Here is a 14,647-nt window from a genome sequence, read left to right on the forward strand (position 1 = left end):
CGTGCACCGCCGTCTCTCTCTCTCTCCCCTCTCTTCCCTCCCTCATTCGGGAAATTACTATCGTTATCATCGTCGTGCCGGCGCGGCGTCGCATAGGATGTGCAAATTCACTCGGTATTCCGTGCGCTCAAACGCCCGTCCCGAGGAAGGAGGAAGGAGCGTTTCGAAGCGCGGACGGGACGGGGCACACGCGGACCACGTGGTCGCGCACGACGCATGCGCGGCACGTGCGCCCGGACCTAACCTCGCGTGCTCGCGCCGCCGTCCTCGCCCCGCGATCGGAGATCGGACTCGTTGCCCCGTGGGCCTCGTGTGTGTCGCGCGTTATTTCGGCCGTTTCGCGGCTCGATCCTCGCGCGTGCCGTGTGCCGATGCACGCGACGAGTCGCGGCCTGTCGATAGTGTCGATCAAACGAACGAACGAACGAGTACGGTCGCGGACGGGCAGGTGGGAAGGGGTTACTCGTTACTCCCCGTAGTCCCCGTACGCGGGAGTGGCGGGGACAGGAAACGGGGAGCCCCCGAGCCTTCTCGCGGCTCCCCGATGCAGCCCCATTAAGAAACGATCGACGCACGCGGTCACATGTCGGAGCGCGTGTAACCTGGGCGCCCGTCCCGCCGCGATCCGTCCGTGTGCAGTTTGTTTCTCGCGACGCGATTCCGCGGAACGCCGTGTGGCCGTTTTCTCGCCGCCGCCGATAGCCGATATTCGGGCTGCTCGAGCAAGTCGAGCATCGAATCGGTAAACGCAATACGTGTTGTTGGCCAGCACGCGAGACAGACGGAGAGTGTCGCAGAGAGAAAGAGAGAGAGAGAGAGAGAAAAGGAAAGAGGAAAAAAGAGAGAGAGAGAGAGAGAGAAAGGATAGATTGCGCGACATCGTGGCGGCGGACTCGAGGCTCACTCACGAGCTAACGCGCGAGCAACAACAACAGCCTCTCCCCCGTGGACCATGAATATGGACGACTACGAGAGCCTGCCGACCAACTCCGTGGCCGTGCACATGACGGCCGGCGCCGTCGCTGGGATCATGGAGCACTGCGTCATGTATCCGTTTGACAGTGTCAAGGTACTGACAGGCGGCCCCGCGCCGCGCCGCATCACACCACACGTTTCTACCCTCCGGTGATCCTTTTACATAACCTCCTCGCCGCCGGCGGGCGGCGCGCTCGCGATCGGGAGCCGTCGCGCGGACGCGAGACCCGCGTCCGCGCGACGCGACGAGAAGCAATGCGATGCGACGCGACGGCCCGTGGAATTCCCCCGGCGTTCCGTTCGTGAGCACCAGGAAAAACGTCGCCGTCGCCGCGCGACTTTTCCTCGATGCCTTCCTGGAACCGCTTGGCAAACGGACGTTTTATCTCGCCTCAATTTATATCTGCCGTAAATAGACGCGCAGATAGGCGACGTTTGTCTCGTGGAATCATTGTTTGCAGATATACGATTCAATAACGCCGCCGCTCACGAACGTCGCTTACTGGCGTTTTCTCTCGCTTTGGACGAAGCAATTTGCTCAATTATATAGGATGACAAAGTTAAAGATAATAGATAGTTTAATGGACCTGTGTGTATGTGCGTGTCTCGCTTTGTGAGATATACATGAGCTAGGACATTTATAGTTGCATTAGAACTCATGCAATTTGATTTGATTACCGTAAGTCTCACAACGTTGACGGAGCTTGTAATATAATTTTATAGAACTTGCTCGATTAAGAAAAGGAAAGTTTGTTTTTTCTCTTTTTCACATTCTAAAATTACGTGATGAAATAGGTTCAGAACGTGTGTGTGCCATTAATGCGCGTGTCCATTAGCGCGCATTATCATGTTAGTCATTCCTGTCTTTTTGCCACATGCATGTATTTAAAGATATTAACATTTTATCTACGTATTTGCTAAAATACCATTATCCATATCTTGCAACATAAGCGTATATTGTAGAAATTCACTTCCACAGTACACTTATTTTCAATATATATATATATATTTATGTATAAAAAAAAACGAGAAATTTGTTAGGACTGCAGCTGACAGAAGCACTGTATCGAATATTTGTTGAATTAATTCGTATTTATGAGGTACGGCTCGTTTTTTGATGGCACGATCATACGTAAGATGTTATCATACAATTTCATGGAGTATACATGACAGTTGAGACAATAGTTACTTTGTATCAGATAGTGGATGCAAGAGGATGCGTTATTGTGCATTGCAAATGATGCATTATACCAGGTTCTTATACAGAATGCAAGTGTTTACTATTCATTATGTAACACAGTTCGTCGGCAGCGAGTTCTATTTCTGGTCTCCTTTTCAGAGACTGCTATCTATACTATATATGCTTTCCTGTCTTAATATGCCAGGGCCTTGATTTCGTTCATTATGCAAATGGATAACAGATATGTTGTTATTCTACTTTGATGCAAAGTAAATTGACGTCTGACTGAAATCAATTCGATTTAAATCGTTCGATGCTCTCACTTATGAATACTACGATACTTGACAGTCACTGTTCTCATTATCAGCAAGTCATCCCATTTTAAAATAATTTTGCGGCAAATGGCAATTTCATTAAATGGCATTGCAAAATCTTGCGCATAGCTGTTTGTACAAAAATATGTGCAAAAAAGAATGGAGTTGGTTTATTATTATTTCTTCATTATTTCTTTATTCTTAATAATTATCTTTCTTATCTATTGTGTGTCCAGACGAGAATGCAGGCATTGACTCCTGGTCCAGGAGGAGGAGGAGGTGTGGGAGAAGTGTTGTCCCGAATGATACGACAAGAAGGTGTATTAAGGCCAATTAGAGGTGTCAGCGCAGTGGTTGCCGGTGCCGGTCCTGCGCATGCTTTATACTTTTCTTGCTACGAGTGTCTTAAAGAAAAGTTCAAGAGTACGAGATCTCAGTTCAATCATCTTGTCTACGGGGCGGCTGGTTGCGTAGCAACAGTTCTGCATGACGGTGTCATGAACCCAGCGGAAGGTTCGATATAAAAACTACTTTGATATGTGATATTTGATACTCATTTGATAACGTATATCATTGTAAATAGACAGATAATTTTGCAATCTGTGTGCTACGCTTATTTGTTATCATTTAATTGATGAAGATATACACAGTTTCTTATCTAACCATGAGTTGAATATCACCAATCTCTTTCACTATTTTAAATTTAGTAAAAAAATATATAGATTCCTAAAATGTTACATTTAGAGAAAATCTAGAAATAAGATTATCTTAAAAGATTAATCGTGGGAGATGTAGAGATTCATGTAATATTATTTTGTTACAGTGGTTAAACAACGATTGCAGATGTACAATTCCCCTTATAGGAATGTGTTGAGTTGTATACAACACGTGTATCAGAAAGAAGGGATATTTGCATTCTACAGGAGTTACACGACTCAATTGGCTATGAATGTGCCTTTTCAGAGTATTCATTTTATCTCTTATGAATTCGTGCAATCCATTACAAATCCAGAGCACGCTTACAATCCAATAGCACATATCGTATCTGGTGAGTCTTTTGATTATCCATAATATAAATTTTCTACATTTACATTTTTAATGTTTTTGGAAAAGATATATATAACGTTACGTTTGCAAGAACTATATAAAAATCAATCTATTAACGTATTATTCCGAAATATTGTGAGGAAATATAGTTGATTAAAGTTTTAATCGATTTTATGCAACCAGGTGCAACAGCAGGTGCAATTGCGGCCGCTGCAACAACCCCTCTGGATGTTTGCAAGACAGTGCTGAACACACAGCAGGACGGCGTGCACGCTCAAGGCATGATAGATGCATTTAAACAGGTCTATAGGTTCGGCGGGGTACAGGGATACTTTCGTGGACTACGCGCACGTGTCTTATTCCAAGCACCAGCCACCGCTATCTGTTGGGTGATGTAAGTCAATCGACTTTGTGTTTCTTTCTACTGTTTTTTGTTAGATTACGTAATATTCACCGTCTTTACGTCGCGTCGCGTAACGCGTTTTTAATCTTCACGACAGATACGAGTCATTCAAGTATGCATTACGGGGCAAGCAAGATGATGACTATAGCGACTCCGAGCTTGACAACGGTATGAGCGGAATTAATCAGAACCCGACGCTCGCATCAAGATCCAACAGTTTTCAAGGCGCAGGTCTGTACTTTAACAACCACGCCTCGCCGCCCGTGTTACTCAAAGTGACTACGAGTTAGGCATGTAAAAAAAATCGCACTGTCGATTGTCCATTACGAGAAAGAAAGAGAGAAAACTATTTCATTATAAAAGTCTATTGACAATGAATATTTCGTTGATTCGTCCATTATTTGAGCGGTATTCTTACGTACGTTCTTTATCGCAAAGAAACGAAAATCGACGCTAAAGAGAGACAATAGCAAGCAAAGGTACGGGACCTAGATTTATTGAATGTTGATATGTAAATTTCTTCAATTATTGTTAACATAACTGCGTCAAATAATGGCGCTAATAATGTTATCTCTTTTCTTTTTAATTTTTTGATTTCTGATTATTGAACGAGGATGATTGATTTTAAATAGCAAACCTGCAAGTTGGAGCAAGAAAAAATATCATTTCGTTAATCTTTATATTATTATTGTACCTTATGCTTTCAATAGATTTTCTGTCATGTATGCGAAATTAGTATGGAAATAATACTATTGTTTTAGAATATTTGCAAAATTACTTTATTAGCAATACTAAATTTGAAATCATGAAATAATTATTAATCCTGGTACATTCGCTGGCTGCCATCCAATGTGTATAATTGAAATAGAATGCTATTATCTATTGTACTGTTCATGATGGAGTATAAATGAACATTCAGTAAAATGTCAATTTGATGTAGGTATATCAAACTTGAATGTAAATAATCTGTCTGTATTTTTTTGCTGTAATTTCCATATTAATTTATAAATAAACATTTGTATATATTTAGCTCATACAAATAAATCTGAATATTTTATTAGTAATTTATTCAATATTGATACTTAATTGGATTAATATGGTAATATTTATTGTTTAAAGAACACCAAGCAAATATATTTATACTGTACAGACGGATTCACGCTTGTTTAAAAGTAGATACAATAAATTACTGTTGAAAGCATGATGCAGAGAATCAAGCTAACATTTTTTTGGCATTATCGAGTATAAAAATCGGATGTTTTTTAAGAAGAGAGGAAAGATATGCTCCACTTGAATAGTGAAAATAGGTTACGCACATAGTGCAATTAGATTGCAGCCCACTCCAACACTGTACCATTAAGTAAGTTAAGAAAACAGTGGGATGCATGCAGGAATTTCGTCGATAATAAACTATACTTTAGAGAGCATAATTAAGTGCGCATAATTCATGCAGGATCATTTCGCAAAATTAGACAATTGTTATTAAGAGGACGTTATAAAAATTAATCAAATATTTGACGTTAAAAAGTTACGAAGACTACTTAATGAAATTCTGAGTTGAACTAGAATACGATGTAACACTTCGTGTTCGGATTATAGGTACGGATTGGAGTGAATTGAATTAACACAGGGCATGATTGGCTACCCTAAACAAAAGGAATTACAAGTGTTGTAAAGTAATTATTTTATAGAAGACTGTAGATAAAACTATAAAATATATTACAGATGTACAGTATAAAATACGAGAAAAACCAGTGTAGAAAAAATGAAACTGTTATTTGTACAAGTACGATTCCTCTTGATTACTCAAGTACAAATGATAAAATGCTCCTTAGTCATTTTGTAATATAAATAAATTATGTATCTAAATCATATACGATATAACTACAATATTGCTTCCTATGGCTGTGATAACTGGGTCATTTGATGTTGACTTTAAGAGGGAGTAATATCATGTAAAACTCATATTTCACGCCATATTTATTTATTGTTACAATTTTTTAATTAACCCTACGTCGTTGCCGAATAAATCGTTTGATATTGTTGAAGAGAAAAATAGCACAGTATTCATATGTGTAAAGCTATATGTAAAAGAGAGCGGCATCTAAATTTAAACATAACTTTATAAAACGTATATTTAAATTATCAAAATCTTTTCTTATTTTTTTTTGGAGATTAGCAGCTAATCTTTCGTCTGAAACATTTGTGCAGATATGCATGGCTGCGTCTGTTACACGCATTCATGTATTTTGCATACTAATTCAAGCATGCAATTGTCAGTATGTTTTATTAAATTTAACAGGACTCTCAATTCATTGTTTATACTTTTTATTGTAATCTGTTAATCTTTGTATTAAACACTTATATCTCAAAATTCTCTTTATTTAAACCTCAAATAGATGCTTATTTCTCAGGTATTATAAGATACTATAATACTGTACAAAATATGACGCGTTTATCAATCTGTGTTTTTTTTTTAATTTATTACGCAAATTATTATAGCCACGTATTATTATATAAAATTAATTGACTTCACATTTTCTATGTTTTCTCTTTTATAAGCGTTTACTTTTTTGAAAAACAAGTTGTATATAGTCGATATATATGCTCCCACTGGTATTATAAAAAAGTATAAAAATAATATAGGGTACACATATTAATAAGTATATATTGAGTTTGTGTAACACAGTGAAACGCATTATACATAATAATGATGTAAATAAATCATTCTACAAAGTATTATAGTGTATTTCCATGTTTGATTCATCGCTTTATCTCTCGTTTTCTTACAAGTGTGTGAAGAAAGGAGAAAACATCTGAGAACAGTGACATTTTGAAATCTTACTTCAGAGTTATTTTCCTTAAAATACTTTTTGATGGCTGTGTAAATTGTTCGTAACAATCGTCTATTTTACTTTACTTAAAATAGCGTACAAATTGCAAGAGCGGAACATGGCGAAAATTCCTGGTGATGTGTACAACGCTCGTTTTCAATTATTTCACGACGATCTGATAAGAAAGGAAAACGCGATACGGATAAAGTGGTTTATAAAAAATCAACAACGATTGATAGATCAGTTAAAAGAGCCGAAATTCACGAAACGAGCCAGGGAAATAATTGCGGAGTCTAAGAAACGAGCAGCAGCTCGCGTTGACAAACCCATTGTAATTTCAATCTGTTGATTCACAATGCTCATGTCTTTTAAACTTTGTACGCACGTAGGTACAACGGAAGCCCTTACCTCTTTGGAGGCCACCCAGATCTGACGGTTCCGTCAATATAGATAGCATGAAACCGATCGATCCCGATGTAAGAGTCATCCTTTATGAGAAAGGAATCCCAACCTTTATCACTACTCACAATTATTTAACTGAAAGGTAGTGCATAATACAAATCAAACACGGCGCACAGATCTCTGTTTGAAAGGAATTTACTCGACTAATATAAAATGCTTTTTGAAAATTTTTTTTAGATATAAAGAACCCCCGGAGAAGCGTTTCTATTTTCCCGATTGTACGAATTGGATATACGGTTGGCGACTTGACGATTATCCTCCTGTCCCACTTAGCAAAGTAGGCCTGAAATCTGTCATGTTAGCACAATTTTATCAGCGTAAGGCGTATAATCTGGAGCGAGATCCAGAATGGTTTCGTGGTTGTCAAATGAAGAGTGCGAGGAATTTGAGTGAATCATTGACACTTTAATTAGCAACTAATCTAACACTTGTACAGAATTATAAATATATCTATTACGATCATTGATATTTCGGTACTATATTTTCTGTGAATAGTTTGTTACACATTTTAACATGACTACAATTTTTATAATAAAATAGGTAAATTTTATAATAAAATGCGATAAATTGGTATGTGCAATCATTTATTCCGTTTATTTAATTACAGATATTACAGGTATTATTTAAGCATCTGTAATTTTAACTAATCATACAGAAAACGAACTCTACGATATCTTCTTTAAAAGAAAAATTATTTCTAGAATTTCTAGAATCTAAAATTTTTGATATATGCACTGTAGTATGATCAATAACAACATATTTTTGTTATATATGATACAAATTGCATATTAGTAATATTAATGTCGACAAAATGTTGCCTCAGTTCCACCAGATGCTACTGTTCATACAAGTATTATATCGACTATCATATTATAAACTATTATAATCGATTAATTGAGAAAATCTGGGTTACCGCATCGGGAAATAGATCAGTCCATATTGCCAACAGTTGTCAGCAGTTATTGTTTAATTCTTCTTCACATAGTCTTTAGACTTTACAACTATTTTCTGCCACACCTCGGGTTGATTCTTTAACCAATAATCACGTACTTGCGTCAAAATTGCTTTGTGCCCATCAGCACACTTCTTGCAGTCAGTTTGGATAGCTTCGCCAAACATTTCTGAAATCAAGAGGATATTTTTTTGTACTTGTTTATTCTAATTCATAATAATTGACATCTCTCCTGATTAGCAAAGTGTATAGAATCTGAATACAATAGAATTAAAACTCGAGATACATTCAGAAAGCTAATGTTCTTCATTAATTTCGTATTGATCAAAGAGTCTATCGCAAAGAAAAAAAGAAATGTATATATAATTCGGTAATAATATATATAGGTATACCTGACATCAACCTCTGTTCTTCTGTGCACGGCCCTGTTTGCATGTAGCATTTGACATGTTCTTCTCGGCTATCGTCGTTACGCAACATACCTTGAACATCGAACTCCGCGTATTTTTGAGGATATGTCTCTTCCTCTGCTAGAACGCACATTAATACGTTCATAGCGATGATCAACACGACGTAGCTTAGCCGAGCCATTGTTCTTTGTAGTACTTGAGACACTAGACGGGTAATGAAATGTACATTTTATTTATACAGATTAGGTTAAAAACATTACATGTTGAAAAATATATGTAAATTGTAAAATATAAATATAATGATAGACTTTAGCAATGATAGATATGATAGCAATTAGACTTGATCAGAGATTGAAACATACAAATTATGTAAATTTTTAAAATACGGATATGTCTAACTTCTTATTCATTATTTCTAATGATAGATGATCTGGTTAATTTTTGCTAAAAAAAAATTAACTGAATCGAGTCATCAATAATTTTTTAATTATGAGCGATTGAAAAAAGTCTTTGCAATTTAAATTTCTAGAAGCTAAATAGGTTAAAAAAATTCTTTCAAGCAAAAATTTCATTATACTATATAATAGAATTCTAATTTAAAATTTGATTACAGAGATATATAATATTAAAGATTTAAATAAATAATAACTTTATTGACATTTTTACTAAAGAACAATCGGCTTCAATTTGATATAATTATTGTAATTAAAGCACATACAGAATAATAATTAAATTACGCGTTATGCGGAATGAATTTTTTTGAAAACGTTGACACTATAATAGAGGCGTATGGCAAATAAGTTCTTTTCTCATAAGTTGTTTATTAATATTATGATATGAAATAATTAATTAGGGCTAATGTTGTCCATTGCAGAGATAATTGCGTAAATAAATGCGTACATGTACATCAAGATTTATTAAATGTCTTATGTTTCCAGAAGGATCATTAGACATTGTCAGGTTTATCAGATTTAAATAGTCATGTAATATGCACGAAAAAATACCTATAATAACCTTAGATTACAGAATTGTTGAAGTACGTATATTACAAAAACTTCATGTACATGCAATATGCAATTACTGTCTCAGAGAATATCACATAAATATTAAAAAAGATTGTTCATAAAGTGATACATTGATGTACTTTTTTTTGCTTTCTGTTGTAAAATTCGCGAAAAATTATTACACCAACATAAGAATTTATCACTTTTTTGACAATAATACTTTGATACAATAATACTTACGACTAACAGTCCGACCAGGTGTGTATAGTGCACTTGAGAGCTTGTGGAACTGTGACTGCAGTCCGAGAGCTCTCCCTTTTATAGGGCCAAAAAGTTCTGGAACATTCCTACTCTCTAGATGGTTTATTGACCTTTCCTGTTTTCAGAATACATATAGGACAAAGAGTATCTTATCCTTAATTACCTTAGAAATACTCTGAGAAACATCTGGGAACCACATGGTATCGAATTCCACACTATCCCCATCCCTCGCCCTAAGGGACGGTGGTGTGTTTATCTTTGGGAAATTCTCCCATGTAAAAAAAAGAAGCGTTCGATAAAGAATATCTTATTCTAAGTTATCTTGGGAATATCCTGTACGCCCCTATGTGAGCGATGATCACGCTGTCAAAGTAACAAATGCAGAGATTCATTTCTCGTGGATTAATATTTTGACTAGTTATAATTCGCACTGTTGATATATGTATTGTATATATATTTATTTATTAATGCAGAACAACTGAAAATGAAACTTTCGAGTGGCATCTTTTAATTCTGATAGCTATATTCTATTATATAATTTTTTATTACAATAAATTTCACTTTTTTTTCTTCTTAAATTATCGTTTTTTAACTTGCTTAGTGTTCTCTTTATTTGGGCTATTAACAGAAAGCAGATCTAATGGCAATAAAAAATCGGCATGCTCTGGCAAAGTATTAAATGCAAAATTTATAAATTTCTGAAATTCCTTAGTAAGTGCATCGATTTTTTCTTGAAGCATTTTATTCTTATTGCGAAGTTTTGTAATCTTTTCCTTCATTGCATTCATAATTTCTTCTTGCTTAGCAATAAATTCATGCAAGGACTTGATTTTCTCCTATATATTTTAAATATATAATTTTTTGGTTAATATTTTTCATCATTATAGTATCTCTAGGTATAAAAGTTATAATATGTATATATGTATATACGTGGTCTGTCTAAAAAGTAATGAGAATTTTTTTTTAACAAACGGTAACACTAAAAACGAGACTGCAGTAGACCGAGAGCTTTATTCATACTCTACCTTTAGTTAAAATTTCAATTTGATAACATCCCAGATAACATATGCATGTTGCCTAAGACGTCGTAAAGATATCTTTAAGACAACTAAGATATCTTAAGATATCTTTATAAGATATCTTTACGACGTCTTATGCAACATGCATATTATCTGGGATTATTAACACATGTAATTCTACAATCATTTGTATAACTGTATGTTTGGGCGACGTGTCACGAAAATGGAACACAAGAAAATTAAGCAGCATTATGTGAAGTTTGACACAGCAAATTCTGTGTCAAATTTCAGGATAATATGACAGAGAAACGTTTGAAAAGTTGACAGTGAGGTTATTAGTGATAGATTATATTAAATTTGAATCACGAAATTGTTTATGTCATTGTTGGTCCAGAACGGGATTCATCTTCATAATTTCACCGTCATCTAAAAATGTCTTGTGCTCGGGATAAAACTTCATCTCTGTAAGTCTGTTTCAACTTCTTAAATATTTCCATCGTATTATCTTGGAGTTCGACATAGAATTTGGTCGCATAACGGTACTCGATTTTCTTGTGTTTTATTTTCGTGACGTCACCCAAACCACGGTCTTATGGTATGTAAGATCGTGACTCAAACATACAAATATTCTACAATTATACAAATGATTGTAGAATCACATGTGTTAATGTTATCAAATTGAAATTTTAACTGAAGGTAGAGTATGAATGTAAAGCGTCGTCTACAATGGCAGCAGGAGTATACAGTAAGACGTAAGCAGTAAGTTATTAATTGACTAATGGGATTTTTGCAATTCAAGAATAATCGACTATGGTTGGTCAATAGCTTACTGCTTACGTCTTACTGTATATTCCTGCTGCCATTGTAGACGACGCTTACCTCTCGGTTTACTGCAGTCTCGTTTTTACAGTGTTACCAGTTGTTGAGAAAAAAATTCAGTCTTTTATCTTATTACTTTTTAGACAGACTATGTATGTATATATATATATATATATATATATATATATGTATATAATTGTTATATATATATATATATATACATATATAACAATTATATTATATTATTTAAATTTATTTTAAATAGCACCCTGACAGAAATATTTTACTGAAATTCTCTCTCCATTGACCTCATTTCACTATTATTCCATAAGTTTCATGATACCCAACATAAAAGAAATTTTGTTATTGTTTTTTAATAGTATAATTTAACTTTCCTTATATTTCACAGTATTACATTACATTTCATAAGGAAAGTTATTTATTTTGAAATATATTTAATAATTTTTCAATATTTTTTATTTCACTTTTCATCGATTTCATAGTACTTTCAGCAAAATATTTCCATCAGAGCCACCCGCTGAAAATATTATGAAATCGATGAAAAGTGAAATAAAAGTTATTGAAAAATTACTGAATATATTTCGAAATAAATAATAATTTTTCTTATGAAATGTAATATAATACTGTGAAATATAAGGAAAAAGTTAAATTATACTATTAAAATGTAATAAAATTTCTTTTGTTAGGGGTATCATAAAATTTACTAAATTTAACTGAAAAAACTGAATTTTTGATGACTGAAATATTGATAGAATAACAATGAAATGGGATCAATTGAGAGAAAATTTCAGTAAAATTTTATTCATATTTTCAGTAAAATATTTCCATCAGGGCATTTTATAATAAATGCATTTATCATAAAGTAAGATAATATATGTTAGATAAGATATATCTTTCAACTTCTCTTTTAACATTTCATCTAATCGTTTTGATGAAAAGAAAGATACGTAAGTACAGATACATTTCAAATTTCCATTCGAAACAGATAATATATTTACCTCAAAATGTTTCTGTACCGCTTGCAGTTGCGAGCTGCAACGTAATTTTTCCATGCAAAAAATATAAATAATATTCATTACATTTTGTATCTCGAGTTCACGACGTTGGACATGCAACTCTTCCATTTTCTTCTTCTCAATTTCTCTGATTCTTACATCCTGTTTGAGATACTGTTTCCTTCGTAGATAAAAACCAATTTCATATATTTCACATATATTAGGATATTTATTTGCCGCGCGTCGAGAACCTTTTAAAATTTGTTATATTTCTACAGTATCTAGATACCTCATGATCTTATTAAAATCAGCAATCATCTTTTCTCTTTGCGCGCGATGTATTTGCTCAAACTCATTGTAGAGAGACGTAACGATCAAGTTTATTTGAGGCCGTATTTTTCTTAACACGTCGTGCGTTGTATCTATTCGCGCTTTTACGATGGCCTTTTGCAGTTCCTTGTTGCGTTTCTCATCTGTATCCCTCAACTCAACCTGTTGCACAAATATATTATAATATAATTATCCGTCCCTTGCTGTGTTCAATTATGTATGCTGTTTTATGTCTACCTGCAACTTCTCCTCCAACTCTTGCTGTGCAAATCTGAAATACTCTTCGTATCTCGCATGAATTTCATCTGCGTTGCGTCTAACAGCAAATCTCTTTTCAGCCTCGAGCATATGACGTTCTTCCGCAAACTCATCCCTCAGCTTCCTCTGTGTCGCCGCTTCAATCTCCGCCTGAAATTTCTTCAGCTCACCTTCGCCCAACGCTGAACCAAGAATTTAAACATAATAAAACATCAACAAGCATATGTACAAAACATGCCTGATCCATCCGATTTCAACTTATTTAGATTTATTGAGGTATTACCTAGAATGTCGCTGTGCAAGTGTGACTTAAGAACTTCATGTTCTTTTGTCCACATTCCCATTGCGTCCGCCTTTAATTGACCGTCCTGCGTGGCGCAACATGATTGCTGTGAAAGTTTGGTAAGGGGTAACGAGTCCAACAGCTTCACCGCGTCCTGGTGACTGTAGTCGAGGAGAACTTGTGCCAACGAAGCGCCAAGACGCCGCTGGATCTCCGATCTCGTCGGACTCCCGTCTCGCGCAGCGCATTCCAACTTGCGAAATTTACGGGAAATACAAACTGCGTGAACACATTTGCAGAAATGAGGTCTTTGTCATCTCTATCGAACGATATCTTCCGTTAGCATCAGATTACGATAAACTCGTCGTGTATATCTTAGCGTAGCGTCGCTTACACATTGCGTTGTCAAGAAAGACGGCACATAATTGCTTTTTATTGCTTATTTATTCGATGGGAAATTTAACCCTCTGATCCTCGTGCAGCGTTGTGTCATTCCTAAACATGAAGAAACAAGTGAATAGATATAAGTTATGTACATACCCTGGTAAAAAAAATTTTCATATTTTCTCAGAAATTTTCAAAGAATTTCTCATGTTTTAGATTTATAAAAATTTCTGAAAAAAATATGTCAAATTTCTCAGATATAATTGGATTTTTCAGAAATAATTGAATGAGGATTTTCGCAATATTTCAATATCTGTACGTATGAGAATTTCTGATAAATTGCACGGATTTTTCCATATTTATTCAGATTTCTACAACATGTGTTGACGGGAAAACTCTGAAATATTTCATTATTATTTTGTCGGAGTTTTTCTGGACGATGTTCCAATTTGTATAAAAAATTTGATTAATAAATAAAAAATTCTGAGACATTTTTCCACCATGCAAGGTAATGCAATACGTCTACATGTCTCGTTTTGCGCATTGTTTTCAACGTTAATTATTTACAGACGTTACTGGCGAAATGCTAGCAGCTTGTTATCAAATTAGAGTGGAGTATTGTGACAGAATATCGGTGTTCACATCAATTATAATCCATAATCATCCGAAACCGTTCACGATGCACTTGGATCGCGA

The 14,647-nt window shown here is 35.2% G+C and overlaps 2 protein-coding genes across 6 annotated transcripts; one reads left to right on the forward strand and one right to left on the reverse strand.

Moving 5' to 3' along the window:
- The first annotated feature begins 188 nt into the window (after positions 1–188).
- Positions 189–13,393, forward strand: LOC139807943 (mitoferrin-2). Of its 5 annotated transcripts, XR_011730738.1 has the most exons (7): positions 189–1,069; positions 2,706–2,982; positions 3,293–3,517; positions 3,700–3,910; positions 4,017–4,150; positions 7,143–7,297; positions 7,393–7,531. XR_011730738.1 is itself a non-coding variant. In XM_071769460.1 (6 exons), exons 1-6 carry the CDS (start codon positions 953–955, stop codon positions 7,184–7,186), a joined length of 1,008 nt encoding a protein of 335 aa, XP_071625561.1. In that variant the 5' UTR covers positions 189–952; the 3' UTR covers positions 7,187–7,535. The 5 variants fall into 5 exon arrangements, 4 of the variants coding, with proteins under 4 accessions (XP_071625561.1, XP_071625562.1, XP_071625559.1 ...); XM_071769460.1 differs by having other exon boundaries at positions 7,143–7,535; XM_071769461.1 differs by lacking the exons at positions 7,143–7,297; positions 7,393–7,531 and adding an exon at positions 13,365–13,393 and having other exon boundaries at positions 190–1,069.
- On the reverse strand, positions 7,622–14,584 carry LOC139807942 (uncharacterized). The gene is made up of 7 exons (XM_071769457.1): positions 13,568–14,584; positions 13,264–13,466; positions 12,986–13,188; positions 12,700–12,877; positions 9,822–9,957; positions 8,560–8,781; positions 7,622–8,336 (listed from the first exon to the last, which is right to left on the reverse strand). The coding sequence occupies exons 1-7, from the start codon at positions 13,626–13,628 to the stop codon at positions 8,182–8,184; spliced, it is 1,158 nt and encodes a 385-aa protein (XP_071625558.1). The 5' UTR covers positions 13,629–14,584; the 3' UTR covers positions 7,622–8,181.
- Between the last annotated feature and the right edge of the window lie 63 nt (positions 14,585–14,647).

The sequence above is a fragment of the Temnothorax longispinosus genome, chromosome 2 (genome assembly GCF_030848805.1).
Source record: "Temnothorax longispinosus isolate EJ_2023e chromosome 2, Tlon_JGU_v1, whole genome shotgun sequence".
Classification (NCBI taxonomy): Eukaryota; Metazoa; Arthropoda; class Insecta; order Hymenoptera; family Formicidae; genus Temnothorax; species Temnothorax longispinosus.